The following is a 14,836-nucleotide window of genomic DNA, read 5'->3' as shown; positions in this document are numbered from 1 at the left end:
TTTAAGTATCTAGGTATTATTATTTCCCGTGACTCACAGATAGCCTGGGACCTGAACATCACACTTATCCTCAAACAACTAACCTTGACTCCAGGGGTACCTTCTGCTTCACCTCCCGGGTCGCATCGCCCTGTATAAGATGATAGTTCTTGCCAGGTTTCTCTATGTGCTTCAAAACCACTCCTACACTCTTCCCCCAACATATTTTAGAGCTGTAGATCTGGGGACAAGGTCAAGGGGAAGAAAGAGATAAGGCTTACCAGGCAACAGTTAACACGTGGAGATTTGGCCACTACTAGGGTATTTCACTCAGAGGTCTACAAAGCACGGGGAAGGGTTACCAGGGGCCACACTCTAGTCACAGTAGTGCCCAGCCTACCCAGGCACTCCAATACCCAAACAGTTACCAATTATGCATCTCCCTGGAAAGAAGCACAACGTCTGGGGGATGATGACTTGAGCCGTCCGACAATTCCGGTTGCACACAAAAAGTTACCCGGTCCGCACCTCCTGGGAGGGAGGCACAACGTCTGTGCACAATGACATGAATCTCACTAGACGATTCCTATCCCACATGCAAAGTGCTTAATGCCGTGCCTCCCTGGAATGAGACACAATGGGGGTTATTCCAACTTTGGAGGAAGTGGTAATCCATCCCAAAAGTGACGGTAAAATGACGGATATACCACCAGCCGTATTACGAGTCCATTATATCCTATGGAACTCGTAATACGGCTGGTGGTAAATCCGTCACATTTGGGATGGATTACCACCTCCTCCAAAGTTGGAATAACCCCCAATGTCTGGTGTACGATGACTTGAGTCGCATCAGACAACTCTGATTGCATACACAAAGGTCACTAATGTACTACCTCCTTGGAGTAAGGCACTAGTTTGGTGCGCAATGACTTGAGTCGTACCAGACAATTCAGAAAAACCACACGAAGAGTTACAATCCCGTACCTCCCTGGAATGAGGCACAATGTCAGATGCTTAATGACTTGAGTTACACCAGACAATCCGGTCACACACACACACAGATGCAAGTTCAGCGGTGCCGCACGAGATAGAATACTGTACTACTCAGAGTATGCCCCCACCTGCAACCAGTGAAATGGACACCGCACACAATGCGCATGCAGTTGCGTGTCGCACGAGAGAAATGCAGCATTCTCAACAAAAGCAGGACATGTGGGGTATCACAACTGGTGAATACACTCACTACCAACCAGACGCTTATGCGTGTCATGACCCCACAATGAAGGGCCACACTCCTTAAACGGAGGCAGTACTTTGAAGGCTATGCACCAGGCAAATCCGGTCACCAGGCTCAATACTTAGTTCTACGCTCACACTGCCGCTACCGGGTGGAGTCCAGCAGATGATGTAGGTGCGCAGGAGGGTATCGCTTTACAGATGACACAGGTAGAAGGTGTAGGTCTCTAACAGGAGGTCCCTGAGACCTCCACAAAGAACAAGGGACAAGCCAACAAACCCTCGGAAAGCACACGTCAGAATGCCACACAGCAGCAAGCAGTTTGCCCAGGCCAGTCACGATGCAGGAAGGTTGCACGGTCCCTTCCAAGGGCAGTAAATAGTCCTGTACACAACAGATTCCTCTGGCAGTGTGCACTACGCATTCTGGCAGTACCAGTCCCATATCCCTGCAAGTGTATCTCCGAGTTGCTGAAGTGTGGTACCAGTAGTTATACTGAAGTGAAGTTGGGGGTGGCTTTGAACCACAGATGGCTCCCCTAAATTTCCGTCCTGTCTGCCGTGGGGCCATGGAATGCAGATCTTATTCTTTAGTGAAGCCATGATCTGGCCCCAAGAGGCCAAGTATTAAAACCTCTCCCACCAATCTATCTAGCCACGCCTCAAATGGCAGAGGATTGTCATTCTGGTTGGCCAGGTTTTATAGCTATTGCTGGGGAATGCACACATATGCTTCCCCCATTCTCCAGTGGAATGAAGTTGAATTAAAAAGGCACCCAAAAAGAGTTTTAGAACAGAGAAAAGCCCACTTTCTAGAAGTGGCATTTCCAAGGAATTATTAACAAAACCACCTTTACCATTGGAAGGGGGTTGTCATTGTAAATTCAATGATAGTACACACCAGTAGGCTGCTTCACTGCAATCTACTATTGCAGCTAGGAGTCACTGTAAACTTTCCCCCATGTTAACCTATTGGCAGAGCAGCCCTCAGTGGAAGTGAAAACACACATGGGTATTCTTCACTCCCTGAGCACGTTCCCTGGGGCACGCACAAGCCTGCAGGGCAGACAGGCTGGGCACAAATTTAAGAACACCAAAAAGGTGCAGGTGCGCCTACACTGTCCCGCTGTGACAGACTCAGTATATATATGAAAACACCATTGTGCAAGTGTGCGCATGCTGGCAAGCTGGGCTAGGCTCAGTATATATGAAACCACCATAGTGCAAGTGCACACTTACTGGTAAGTTGTGCCAGGCCCAGTATACATATCAAACCACCATGGTGCAAGCGCACACACACTGACCTGTAGAGGCAGGCTCAGTACACGTTTAAACTCCACTGTGCAGGTGCACTCGCCCTGGCCTGCTGTGACAGGCTCAGGACATATTAAGGCACCATCGTGCAAAGTGCGCACACACTGGTCTAATATTACAGGCTCAGTATATATGAAAACACTATTGTGCCAGTGTGCACATACTGGTAGGTGCCACTTTCTAACATATGTACGAAGGGTGCGCGCTCTTTCACACTGTCCTTACAGTGGGAAAGTATCCAGGGTCCTAAGGCCACTCAAAGAGGATCAGCAACCTCCAGGAAAGCTGACCTCCTAGGTACAGAAAACCAATGTGGGGGCTCTCTCCTACCAGGGGATGGAACACCCTTGTGTACCTGCCTTGCCTTCTGTCTACCACCTGCTCTGCCCTCTGGGGAGGTGCTCTAGGGGTAGCATAAGGCCCACTGAGCGCAGGTGCAGCTGCGCCTCCACAGGCCTGCGCTGTCAGACCTGATACATGTTGGTCAGGTTATTCTGGTGGGTGGCACACCCAGGTGCAGTGTCTCACTAGTGGCCAGGGCCATACCCGCCCCAGGAATGTGGTGTCCCTTTTTACAGGCCACTCCTGGGTACAGTACCTCAACCAATCACGTACGTGTCTCTTCCTAGCATATGTAGAAAAGGCATGCACAGTATAGTGGGAAAGTGTCCAGAGTCCTAAGGCCATGCAAAGAGAGTCAGCAAAAAAACAGGAGGTAAAAGCAAAAAGTTTTAGGAAATCCAGTAAGAAAGGCTAGTCCAAAATAGGTACATTTTGTTTTATATAATTAGTCACTTGTTATATTGTGATTTTTACTACTGCACAACCATCAAATATAATAATACAATTAATTATCAACTAATAAGCAAGTCATAGAATTACTTACGCTGGATTTCCCATCAACTGATTTAGCTGTATTGTGGACTGACAAATGAAACAAAATACATACCTATCCACTTTGCTCCAAGGTCAACCCATTCTTCTGCATACGATGCTAACGTCTTTTCATATATGGTTTTTGACCAGCTAAAATAAAAATGATTACAAATATAAAGTAAATCTGGTGCAGTATAAAACAATTCCCAGCAACATCTACATCCAAATCATATTTTTAAACCTGCAATCACTCAAGCTACAAAAGGTACATATTTACAATTAACAAACCTATGCATTAGTATGATTAGAAATCTGCACAAGTGGCATCTTTCCAGGTGAACTATTGAGTGGGTCATTTGATTTTTTGGACGGCATTTCTGATTGAAGGCCTGATTTAGTTTTGTGGAGATGGTACTCTATTGCAACTGTCGTGGAGTACCCTCTCAGCCAAACCATTAGTTTGCCCACCTGGTTTGCAGACAGGTGGACCTTAAGCATGTCAGCGACAGGGCCTACTCCAACTCTGTAGCTGATGTACTCCCCCGTTTGAGAGAGAGGGCTGTCGGATGTTAACATAGAACACAGTCCGCTCAATTTAGTGTGGACAAGTGTTATATGTTTTTTTTCTCCTGTTCGTCACTGCTAGGTAAAACCCTGTAGTGAGGGACAGTAAAAGAAAATAATGAGCCCACACCATAGGAGACAACTCCTATACTGTGGGGATGATTAGGTTAAGATTTTAAAAATCAAAATCCTATGTTAGGATTTTGTTTTAAAAAGAACACCAAAAACTTGTTAAAAGTTTGACAGGCGGCCTTCAATTTTTAAGGAGCCGCCCATGTAACTTTTAACACACTGACAGCAGTGGCGGCTTATAAAGTTCCTGGCAGTGGAGTGGGTGAGACACCGGCATCTCTCTATCTCACATATACACACTCACCCATCGACACTTACTCACACCATCCATGCACAAGTGCGCACACATACAGCCAACATTCACAATCACATACACACATTCAAGGCAAGCATGCATGCATGCACACGCAGCCATCGAAAAAAAACAAAAGAACTTGCTGGCCGCAACAGTGACATACCATGGTAGGTGCTGCAGCAGTGACATTAGTGTTCCATTTCCAAAGCCTTGGCAGTACCTGAAGGCTTTGGAAAATTGACTGCTGGAAGACCCAACAGCCTTCCCTCATTGGCTAACCTCGTCGTTCCCTTCCTCTGCACAATAGGATGGAGTCAGTGAGACTTGCTGACCCCACCCCATTCTGTGACGAGGCATCACTAATGGAAAGTCGGCACTAGACACTTAAAGCTGCAACTGTGAAGCACCCAGGTCTGAGTCTATTGGTAACGGGCCCGCTCATCATGAGTGGGAAGACCTCACTGCACTTTGTCAGGCTGAGGAGGCCACGCCCTCTGGGCTGAGAAATCTTCAGCCCTGCGAAGTTTAGCTCAGACAGCCAGGCACTTTTTGTGCATGCACAGCACCTGGCTGCTTAACCAGAACATGAAGAATGTATGTAAGGCTAACCTCTGCTCAGCCTGACAGACACTCTTCACGCTTTGAAAAAAGGTGGGTGTAGGGCTGCATTGCCTTTAATGATGGGCATCTCCTGATTCACAAGAATCTCTAAATGTAGAATACGAGTACTCCATCAGGGTGGCAGTGTGTTTTATGCTGTTGCGCCAATGGAGTAAATACTGTACTGCACACTCTAAATCAGGCCCGATTCTTTTGAGAGGCTGCTATTTTCCCAGTGTTTAATAGTAGATATTAAACATAGCTAGGTGTGATCCCCGGGAACTCCCTTGACCTGTGTTGAGTGTTAATTAAAACTGGGGCCACTCCTGCTGTGGCAGAATTTCTCATTGACAAATGACAGGACAGAGAAAAGGGCACTTCAAAGGAGTCAACCACTACAACACGAATTTCAAACGACCAGACACTAAATGACATCTGTGTCTGGATATGGACAGTTAAAGTGGGAGCATGAGCCTCACCAGGTGTTTATCAGGGTAAACAAGATCATAATGATTTCAAGATGGGGGGACAAGGTCTGCTAGTCTCACAGCTGGGTGAGGGGCCATCACTCATGAAACAAAGAACATGTGCCCTGTACCTGGAGCACTAGCCTTCCAAGACCAGTGTGCCCCTTGAGAGAAGGAGAGAGCCTAGAAAGAGTAAGGCCCAGCTGGGATCCTGGTGAGCAGATCTAAATGGCCGCAGTGTGAGGCTCCCAGTCCAGTCAGAACTGTTGTAGCAAGACAGAGAGAACTGTTGTAGTAAGACAGAGGGACGCCTGCCCTCCCTGTCAGGCAGTTGTAAAGTTTGAGGCTGTCACCTGTGAGTCCTGTATGACTGGTGGAAACCACTAGTACTGTTAGCATTATCGCCTGTTCGACAGCCAACATTGGGGCCATCGTCCACACCTGTATTCATGAAGGGCCATTAGAGTGGACATAGATGTAAGGGGGGAGGCCGAAATAACCACTTAAACGACGGAGACATACGGTGGGGCCTGATTCACTGTATCCACGGCTCCAAAGCATCAAAGTAACTGACAATCTCGAGAACTATATGTCATGCCTGCTTTCACTTTACGTTAAAAACTAATAAAAATAATTCTTTAAAAAAAATGTTTATTGACATTTTATGGCCCCTTTATCAACGTATGTCACATAGCTAGCACACCGCAGGAGTCATGTCCACAGGTATGCGCACCACAGTTCTCACTCGAGCCACAACTTTAAGTCAAAATGCAAATACTACCGGGCAGTCCCAAGCCAAAAGTAAAAAAGTGGCCTCTGGCACCCGACATCTGGAACAGTCAATCGGGATACCACCCTATGCAGCAGCACTTGTGTAACGTACGGCCAGTGCAAACAATTAGAACGAATAAACTTAAATCTGATGTTGCCCAGGACTAAATTTACTAATGCACACATCCTCATCCACTGGGCTTCAATGAGTTGTAACCCCAGGTCCCCTCTCCTAGCAACCCGAGCAGGAAACTGTACATGCAAACGATCTGCTGTCATGGTTTTGTACAGAGCAGAGTCCAGGTGTCCCCCTCCGGCCCAACTCTAACAGGCCCCTAGTCTGAGGGACATATCGGGAGCCTTCGAAAAAGTAGGCCAAATGTCCAGAATTATAGCTGCAATACTGGCATATTGCAGATACTGTCCTCAGCCAGGATGTGGAAGCTGTTTCAAATGTGAGGAACAAGTCCCTCAGCATTTCCAAACTGCCCCCACTCAAGGTCAAGACATCTACGGACTCAGACAGTACTTGAAAGGCTGACAAATCCCAGAAAGTGAACTCCCTGGAGAATGGAGCCCTCCCTAAAACCAAAGGAACAGTCCGTTCTCACAGGGAGGCAGTATGTTGAATAAGATACTGGACTGGTACTACATCCTTTCCCCCACCAGACAGGAAGAGTTGAAGAGAAGAGCCCCTGATGCATCGAGTAGCAGCAACTTCTCCCAGGTGCCCTCCTCCACCAGCCAATGTGCTGCATGTTAGTCCTGGGAGGCCAGGTAATATTGTCTAAGATTAGGGACCACCAGCCCTCCCTCCCCTACAGGCCAAAACAAGAAGTCCCTTGCAACCCTACTCTGTCCCCCAGTCCATATCAGTGAGGTTAGGAGAGAATGCAATCTCCAGACACCGTGCACAGCAAATTATTGAATGAATGCTGATTGAGTACTGGCATCTTGGTAAGAACACCATCTTTGAGATGGCCACCTGACCCATAACAGAGAGAGGGAGCAAATTCCAAAACTTCACAGAGGACTGCAGAGCCTCTGCCACCCTCCTTATATTATATTGAAAATGCTTCTGCGGAGTATGAGCTACCATCATTCCTAGATATCGAAATTTGTCTGCCTCCCACTTGAGGAAGATGGGCGGCAGGAATGCTGGGTCATGAATTATCAAGGATCCTACTGGAAATACTAGTGACTTCCTGTGATTAATCTTAAATCCTGAACACTCCCCGAAAGTAGTCAAATGTGTCTGGAAAATAGGAAAAAAATCACAGAGGAGCTGAAAGATAAAAAGCATATCAGCATTCAGATACTAGGTGAGTTATGACTCCTACCTTGATTCCCCATGTCGACATGGACTGCTTAATCTGTACAGCCAGGGGCTCCAATGCTAAGGGAAAGAGTAGAGGTGATAGCGGGGAGCCCTGGCATGCACCCCCACCCACCTCCCAGGTAGCTGAGCCTAACCTACTGACACGCACGCTGGCACCTGTATACAGGAGGCGCACCCAGGCGCAGAAGAGTGCCCCAAAGTCCATTGCTTCCAACACAAGCATGAGATAGTGTCAATCAATTGTATTGAAGCATTTGGCTTTATCGATGGAAACCACTGCCAGTATCACCTCCCTGCTCACCACCTCATGAAGCACATGCATTAAGCGCCGTAAGTGCTTACTAGTACAACATCTGGATATAAAGTCACAGTGATCATCATGAATTAATCTGCGGGATCAATGGGCACAACCGCAGAGCGAGTGCTTTGCAAAGAATGTTAGTATCCGTGTTGATCAAGGTGAGCAGCCTATAGGCAGACGGGTCCGAGATGTCTGACTCCAGCTGCAGCATCACAGAAATGCAGCCTTCTCACATAGACAGATGAGCACCCCCAAGTTTGCTGCCTCCATGTAGACCTCCAGTAGACGCTGAGAAAGAACCAGGGTAAAAACTTGGTAAAATTCAGCAGGAAGGCCGTCCCCCCAGGAAGATGCCCCAAGGCCATACAGACCGTCTAATTCATGAATCACAACTTCTATCAGCCATGGAAGAGGCAAGAAGCCAGAAAGGCATCAACACGTTGTGGAACAGGAAAGGACGGGTTACAATATACCTGCTTCAAGTGAGAGTGAAAGGTTTGCACTATGCCCCAATAGGTATAAACATCTTGGCCCAGGGGAGACCGCAAGAGAAGAATAAGGGGTCTTGGAGTCTCCCGAAGAACTCATGCATGGAGCCAACCAGAACTGCCACCCTTCCATGCAGAAGTTGACAATAATATTTGAGTGTAGACTTATCCAGCCTATGCCTCATCTCGGCAATCTGTTGCAGGATCAACAGTTCCTCTCCTCACCCAACCGCCCCTCAGGGGGGCAAATGCCATAACAAGATAACATCTAGCATCTTCAGATAAAAAGCCTCTTCATCTATGCTGGACCCAAACAAATTGACAACAGTAACTTCCACCCCTTCAAGTCTCCTCTGCACCAGAAGGTAACGACCTTACACATCAACCTCTGTGTCAGAAAGGGCAAAGGGAACCCCTTGTGCAATCCCTATAAGTACACCCTGGGAGAATGTCAAGTAGTTAGCTTAGAACTTCTCTCCCCTTCATTTTTTGGCCAACTTGGGGGTTTATCTGTCTGAGAGATGGGTCTTCTGGAGACAAACAATATCTATCTTGCGAGGCTTAAGGAGAGAGAGGACTCTGTATCATTTCTGATAGAACCCCAGCCCTCAACATTCCATGGAATGAGCTTGAAAGACCGAAGTTTACTCACTTGGCAAAATAAGTGACCAGGGGAATGCCTACTCTCTTCCCCGTGACATGACGGCAACAATGATAACTAAAAACAGAAAATACATTTGTAATTAACCAGTCCCTCCCACTCCGGACATGTAAGAGTAAACCACCACCACCACAAACAGGCCCACAAGGATTAATGAGTCAGGACATACAACATCGCAACCCAACCCTACTAAAAACAACTCAACTTGCAGCAACCCCTACCCTCCCCATCTGGATAACGTTTTCGCCTCCATTAACAATCACTAACGAAGATATAGCCAACCACACAACATACAGCCACCCTGGAGCAATAGGCACCTCAATAATTTGCTCACCCCCCACTGTGGCAAATTATGGACAAGCAGTGTGAAATAAGAGCCATCACCTTGGCTGAGAAGACCACACCCCACAGGTTGATCGACCCGAACCCCATGCGCCCACCTTCCCATAACCCATAAACAGTAGCTATCGAGACACGACTCCTGAAACCTCCAGCACAAGTCAGCCTGCTCCTAGATAATGAAAGAGGGCAGCAGTAAACCCCTCCCATCAGTGTGGCACCGTGCTGAGAACAACATCATTAGATTGAGTAGGAGCATCTGAGGCTTCACTACCTAGCGTGAGCACACTCATCAGTGTCTCCAGCACCTGCTGGGATGCCGGTTCAGCAGTGTCCATGGTGCCATTGTCCCGAACCACAATACATCTAGTTCCACCAATTGTCTGCTTATTGCTAACACCCGAATCGGGGCGTCTGCATCTGCGCCGCCCTCCATGAGGGCGGAATGAATCCGGATCAGTCCAGGGACGTGGCAGGAGTTCATCCGATGTGTCAAGCCAGGTCCAGAAGTCCTCTGGGCGCTCAAAGAATTGTGACATCCCCCTGCCATGAAACTAAGCTTAGCTGGGTAAAGGAACATGTACTGGAGGTTCATGGCATGCAATTTCCTTTTCACCTCCATGAAAGATTTGGGCCGTTCCTGGACCCTGTGGGTATAGTCAGGCTAAATTGCAATGATGCCGTTTTCAAACTTCAGGGTGGGTGTTTCTCCGGCACCCATCAGGATTGTGCCTCTATGATTCAACGCCCTAGCTATGAAAACCCTTGGAGAGGCACCCAGGAAGGGCAGGTGCCAGTGCTCTATGCGCTAACTTAATAACAAAGAAATCAGACAAGTCTTTGGGGCATAGTATGTGTATCACCCAGTGGTCCAGGAAGCTCTGTACTAATTGGCCTTATACCCACTCGGGGAAACCCAGCAGGCTCACACTGTTCTGGTGCGATCAGCTTTCTGCATCTTCAACCCGATTTTCCAGGGTGCTGGTGACGACTTGCAACTCAGAGACCTGTTGTTTGAGTTGGTGCACTTCCGTCTACAGGGTAGTGATCTAAGATTCCACATTCTCCACCTTGTCCGCCACTTTGTGGAGATCAGCCTGCAACAAATTCACCTCAAGACACCCTTATATTTGGTCCTCCAATGCTGCCCTTGAATACTGTGTTGCTTCCAGGATTGTTGCATGCGAGGGCTCCTCTTGGTGCTCCGAAGGGTTCTCCTGGGAGCATGATTGCTCCTAGCGAGTGGGGCTGTGGGTGGTCTGGCGAGGAATGGTATTTGGAGTGATGGTTTTCCCTTACTATTACCTCTGAGGCCTGTTGTTCCCCATCTTACAGAGAAGAGGGGACACACATAGAGATGCTTCCCGAGCCAGGCCAGCAGCAAGGAGTTCTTCAAAGTCTCATCTCCAAAGAGGCAGGGCCCGCAGAAAAGTTGAATCATAGAGCCAGGCGTACAATGAGGTGTCAGAGAACAGGCCCTCGGCTTCTGTCCAAGGGGACCACTGGCTTCCTCATTACTCCTGCCACCAAAAGTTTGGTGTGTGGACCCCACAGAAATCACACAACCCTGGGCCAGAGGATCATCACCATCGCTGCAGGGAGCCCTCTGTCTGGTACTGTAGAACAATGTCCACTGGAAAAGAGGGACTGAACAGGAACAGGCCGTTGGTAGGGAGAGGTAGATGGCATTCCTGTGACGCCCCTTCAACTGATGTTTAGGCACATCACAATCTCCCAGGGAGGGCACAGAGCCCCCACTCCAGGATGCTCCCATGCCTGACTCTCCAAGGAAAATATCCATATCCACAGGGCCCGGGTATGTGCCACCAGTGGTGGCCAGTGAGGGCCCAGATGCCAGCCTCTGCCTATAATCATGCAACAGCCTGCAGAGCAGCAATGAGCTTGTTCCTCCATGTACTGTTCACTCAATGCTAGCAGCTGTCAGATCCTTTATCTGTGTCCCAAGGGATCAACATGAGGTGAGTGGACAGTGCCCCCAACCTCATTGATTGGGCCAGCCTCTTCACCACCTGCCACGCTCCACAGTTGCGTCAGGCCTCCATGTTGGGTGAGCTTTGCTGGAAGATGGTGCCTACCAGTACAGCAACCAGAATGAGGGAGAAGGCACAGCCAGCAGGAATTTCACCAGAGGGCCCCGGCAACACTCCAGCCGGCCCCCCTTGACACTCCACCGTGCCGGAAGAGGAGGCGGCCCAGCTCCACAGATCCGTAGGCTCAAGAAGCGGCAGCCGGGTTTTCAGTCCGCCAGATGAGTTTGTTCAGGCCCCAGATTGGGCACCTGCATACCGACACCAGGCTCTGCCAGCAGACACAGCAGGTTTAAGGATCCCAGGCCTATGGGCTTGATGTAGGGTGCAGCTGAGTTAGGCCAGCCAGTGTGCCGGACCGGCAGCTTCGGATCCAGGGCTGCAGTGGGAGCACCCCTCTTGCTCGCCGGGAAGCTGCAGGGTTCATGGGCAGCACGGCAAGGATGTGGGACCCCAGTTATAGAAGGATGCAAGAGGATATTGTAGGTGAATGTGATGGGGAGACGGTGCTCCCTAACAGCACGTCCTGCCAGTCATCTTGGTTGGCCACGCCTATCACATAGCATCTACCTTTGATAAAGCTACACTATGATTTGAGACCCAACAACAATTTGGCAATCCAAGTTCTTGTGCCTACGTCAATAGGTCATGTGATCACCAATGGCTACTGCATGCTGCAAAACGGTCATTGGGCTACCAAAGGTTACTGCTCTTGTGAGTCAAATGGCCACATTGGTACTACAAATATAGTTTCCACATGGGGTGGAACAGCTTAAAGGAGGGACCTATGATGATGCTGAAAAAAACAACACCCATAGGCAGCACCAGCGTTCTGCACTGGATGGCCGTGCCTGTGGAGCTGAAGCAGAGTACCGTTGAGGAAAGGAGTGCTGTCAAACAAGAGAGTGTAATAAAGCGGTCTGTAGCACATCCCTGAAAATGAGAAGTTCTACCTTCAGGTCTATCTCTTGTCCCTGCTGTCCTTCTTTCTTTCCTGATATACATTCTTTACAGGTCAACGTTCCCCAATAATTTGCAGTTCATTTACTTTACTCAATAAACACAACAACCAGCACATAAATCAGTGACTACAATGAGCAGTGCAACCAATTCATGATAAACAGAACAAGCTTATCTGAGGTCAATAATGCCACACTTGCAGGAAAATACATTCAACTCACGTGAGGTGAGAGGCCTTTTCACAAACTGCACTTTGTAGTACATTTTGTAGTACTGTTCAGGCTCTAAAAAAAAAGTTATTCACAAACCTACAGGAGAAAACACCTGCCTCACCTATCTTTTTCTCTGCAAATATCCCAACACACATATGTATATGTTTTAATAATAGCTATAGGAGGAATCTGGGGAAATAGCAGGGAAATGGGGAATATTTTCTACTGAATGGGAAGTGTTAGGCATGGGTAAGGAGGGGCCTAGGTGGGGGTATTGATGGATTTAGAAAGGCACACGCAAATGCAAACACACATGCAAAAAAAAAAAAAAAAGAGTAAACAAACTGCAGGCCTAAAGTTACTCCAGCCAAAAGGGCCCAAAACAGCACCAAGAAGAGCAAACCTGTATTGGGATGGTAACTGGCCAGACCCGGTCACCCTGCATGGTTCATGTGGTGAACTACACAGGAGTATGGATTTTTATAAAATATCTACTTTTCAAAAGATTGGGAAGCTTCAGAAAAGTACTTGTCATGTAAAAACATTTGTCCCTTTTAGTGACGTGCAGTTAAGTGACAAATTATGGCAATGTTCTCATCATATCAGAGCTATAATATTAGCCTCTCTTATTCTCCAGTGACTCATTATATATAATTGCAAGGATACTAGCAAGGTTCTGATTTTGCCATCTTTCCATAAAACCTACATACAGAGCTCGAAAAATACAAAAATTGGTAGTTCCAGAGAAGGAACGCCCAATGGGTCTACGCGCAGTCACAACCTTATGTTTAAAGTGATCTCCAAACTCTGCCCACAGTGGAACAGTGGGGAATTAACTCCTGACAAGGGCACTAATGCAAAGCTATATCCCTGTGAGTATCTTTTTGTGACTTCCTTCATGAATTGGGACCTTAATTTATTTCCATGTTCCCCATAGTGGTTTTAGACTAAGTCTCATAAAAATACACTTTTCAGTACAATTAAGTGACTGGAATGTGGAAAAACAGGAAAAGAGATGGACAAATGAAGGAGGAAAATAAAGTGTGAGTAAAAAAATCTATTGCACCAGTACCTTTGACCTACCACTGGTGGTTTGGCAATGATCAGATGAAAAGTACTATCCTCATTTATGAGTTGGAAAAGAGAAAAAGTGAGTCAAACACAAACATGTAAAAAATGAGGACAGGTTAAGACCCAAATATCGGAGTGATGGTTCCCAGGCAGACTGAAATGATCCACCTGATATGTGTCTACTGAAATTAAATTATTTCTTCAAGGGAAACAGTAGGTCTCACAAAGGTCCGGTCATTAATTCCAAATCATGGTGTTCATTCAACTGGTTTGTGAATTTGGTCAATGTCGTTACCATTTGTGGCATGTATATCCATACAGTATACCATTCTGCATGATCTGTATAACACATTAATTAGCCTGGAGGACAACACAACCTAAACAGCATTCAATTTTATTACAAGACCGGAGGCTCAGATGATGCATTTCTTTTCTTACTTTATTAAACAGCAGCCAAGAACTACAAATCCCAGAAACCTTGGGAAAGAAGCTACAAAACAACATCACAATGGGGTTGACCAATTCGACGTCGAGCCTTCACATAACAATCTTGACTGAGAGCAACAAGCCCTCTTTTCTTGCTGCTCGCAGTCAAGATAAATACTCTGCTCGCCATTACTTTTATACAGTTTTTATTGCATGTATGCTGTTATTTCTACATGTATTCTAATGTTGTGCTTTATACGTTAATAGCGTTTTGGCCACACACACTTTTTTTATGGTATCGTGCTCTGCCTGCACGCGCGCGACGCTCCTTGAACGTTCTATAATGTTCGCTCAGTTTCTCCTGAGGTATTCCTACCTCTCATGCCCTCCGTTGCTAGCTCTGTAATCCTTTGAAGCCACCTTGCTGTATTCTTCCTCTCCGACCCCCGTCAGTCGGAACACGGCCGGTGAGGGCTTTCCTTTTTCCTGCCTTCACTCTGTGTGGTCTCCGCCCCTGGGCATGCCCCTTCCCAGCTCCCCTTTCATTTGGGCCTTCCCTTTTGACTTTCTGTCAGATTTAACCTTTAGGTCAGGGTTTTTTCTGTATTTTGAAGTTTTTCTGACTTCTGCTTTATTTTTAGTCCCTCTTTTTCCACATTTTTGCGGCCTTTTATCAGCCCCTTGGTGTTTCACCAAGAACCAGAAGTGGCCTTCCTCAGAGGTCAGGGTCTAAGACTCATTGTCTATCTCGACGATTTCCTTATCATGGCACAGGTCTAGTCTTGCCTAATGGAACAGTTAAATCTTTGCCGGGACC

The 14,836-nt window shown here is 47.3% G+C and overlaps 1 protein-coding gene across 2 annotated transcripts in view; it reads right to left on the bottom strand.

The window, feature by feature from the left end:
• The window catches only part of LOC138250115 (uncharacterized), a 276,374-nt gene that overhangs the window by 92,423 nt on the left and 169,115 nt on the right, over positions 1-14,836 (bottom strand). For both annotated transcript variants that reach the window (XM_069204562.1, XM_069204563.1), the window contains exon 7: positions 3,479-3,555. In XM_069204562.1, the coding sequence (XP_069060663.1) occupies positions 3,479-3,555 (77 nt within the window). The remainder of the gene's footprint in view (positions 1-3,478; positions 3,556-14,836) is intronic.

This window comes from Pleurodeles waltl, chromosome 8 (genome assembly GCF_031143425.1).
Source record: "Pleurodeles waltl isolate 20211129_DDA chromosome 8, aPleWal1.hap1.20221129, whole genome shotgun sequence".
NCBI classification, from domain to species: domain Eukaryota; kingdom Metazoa; phylum Chordata; class Amphibia; order Caudata; family Salamandridae; genus Pleurodeles; species Pleurodeles waltl.
The sequence above is the reverse complement of the archived record's forward strand: the minus strand, read 5'-3'. Positions and strand labels throughout refer to the sequence as shown.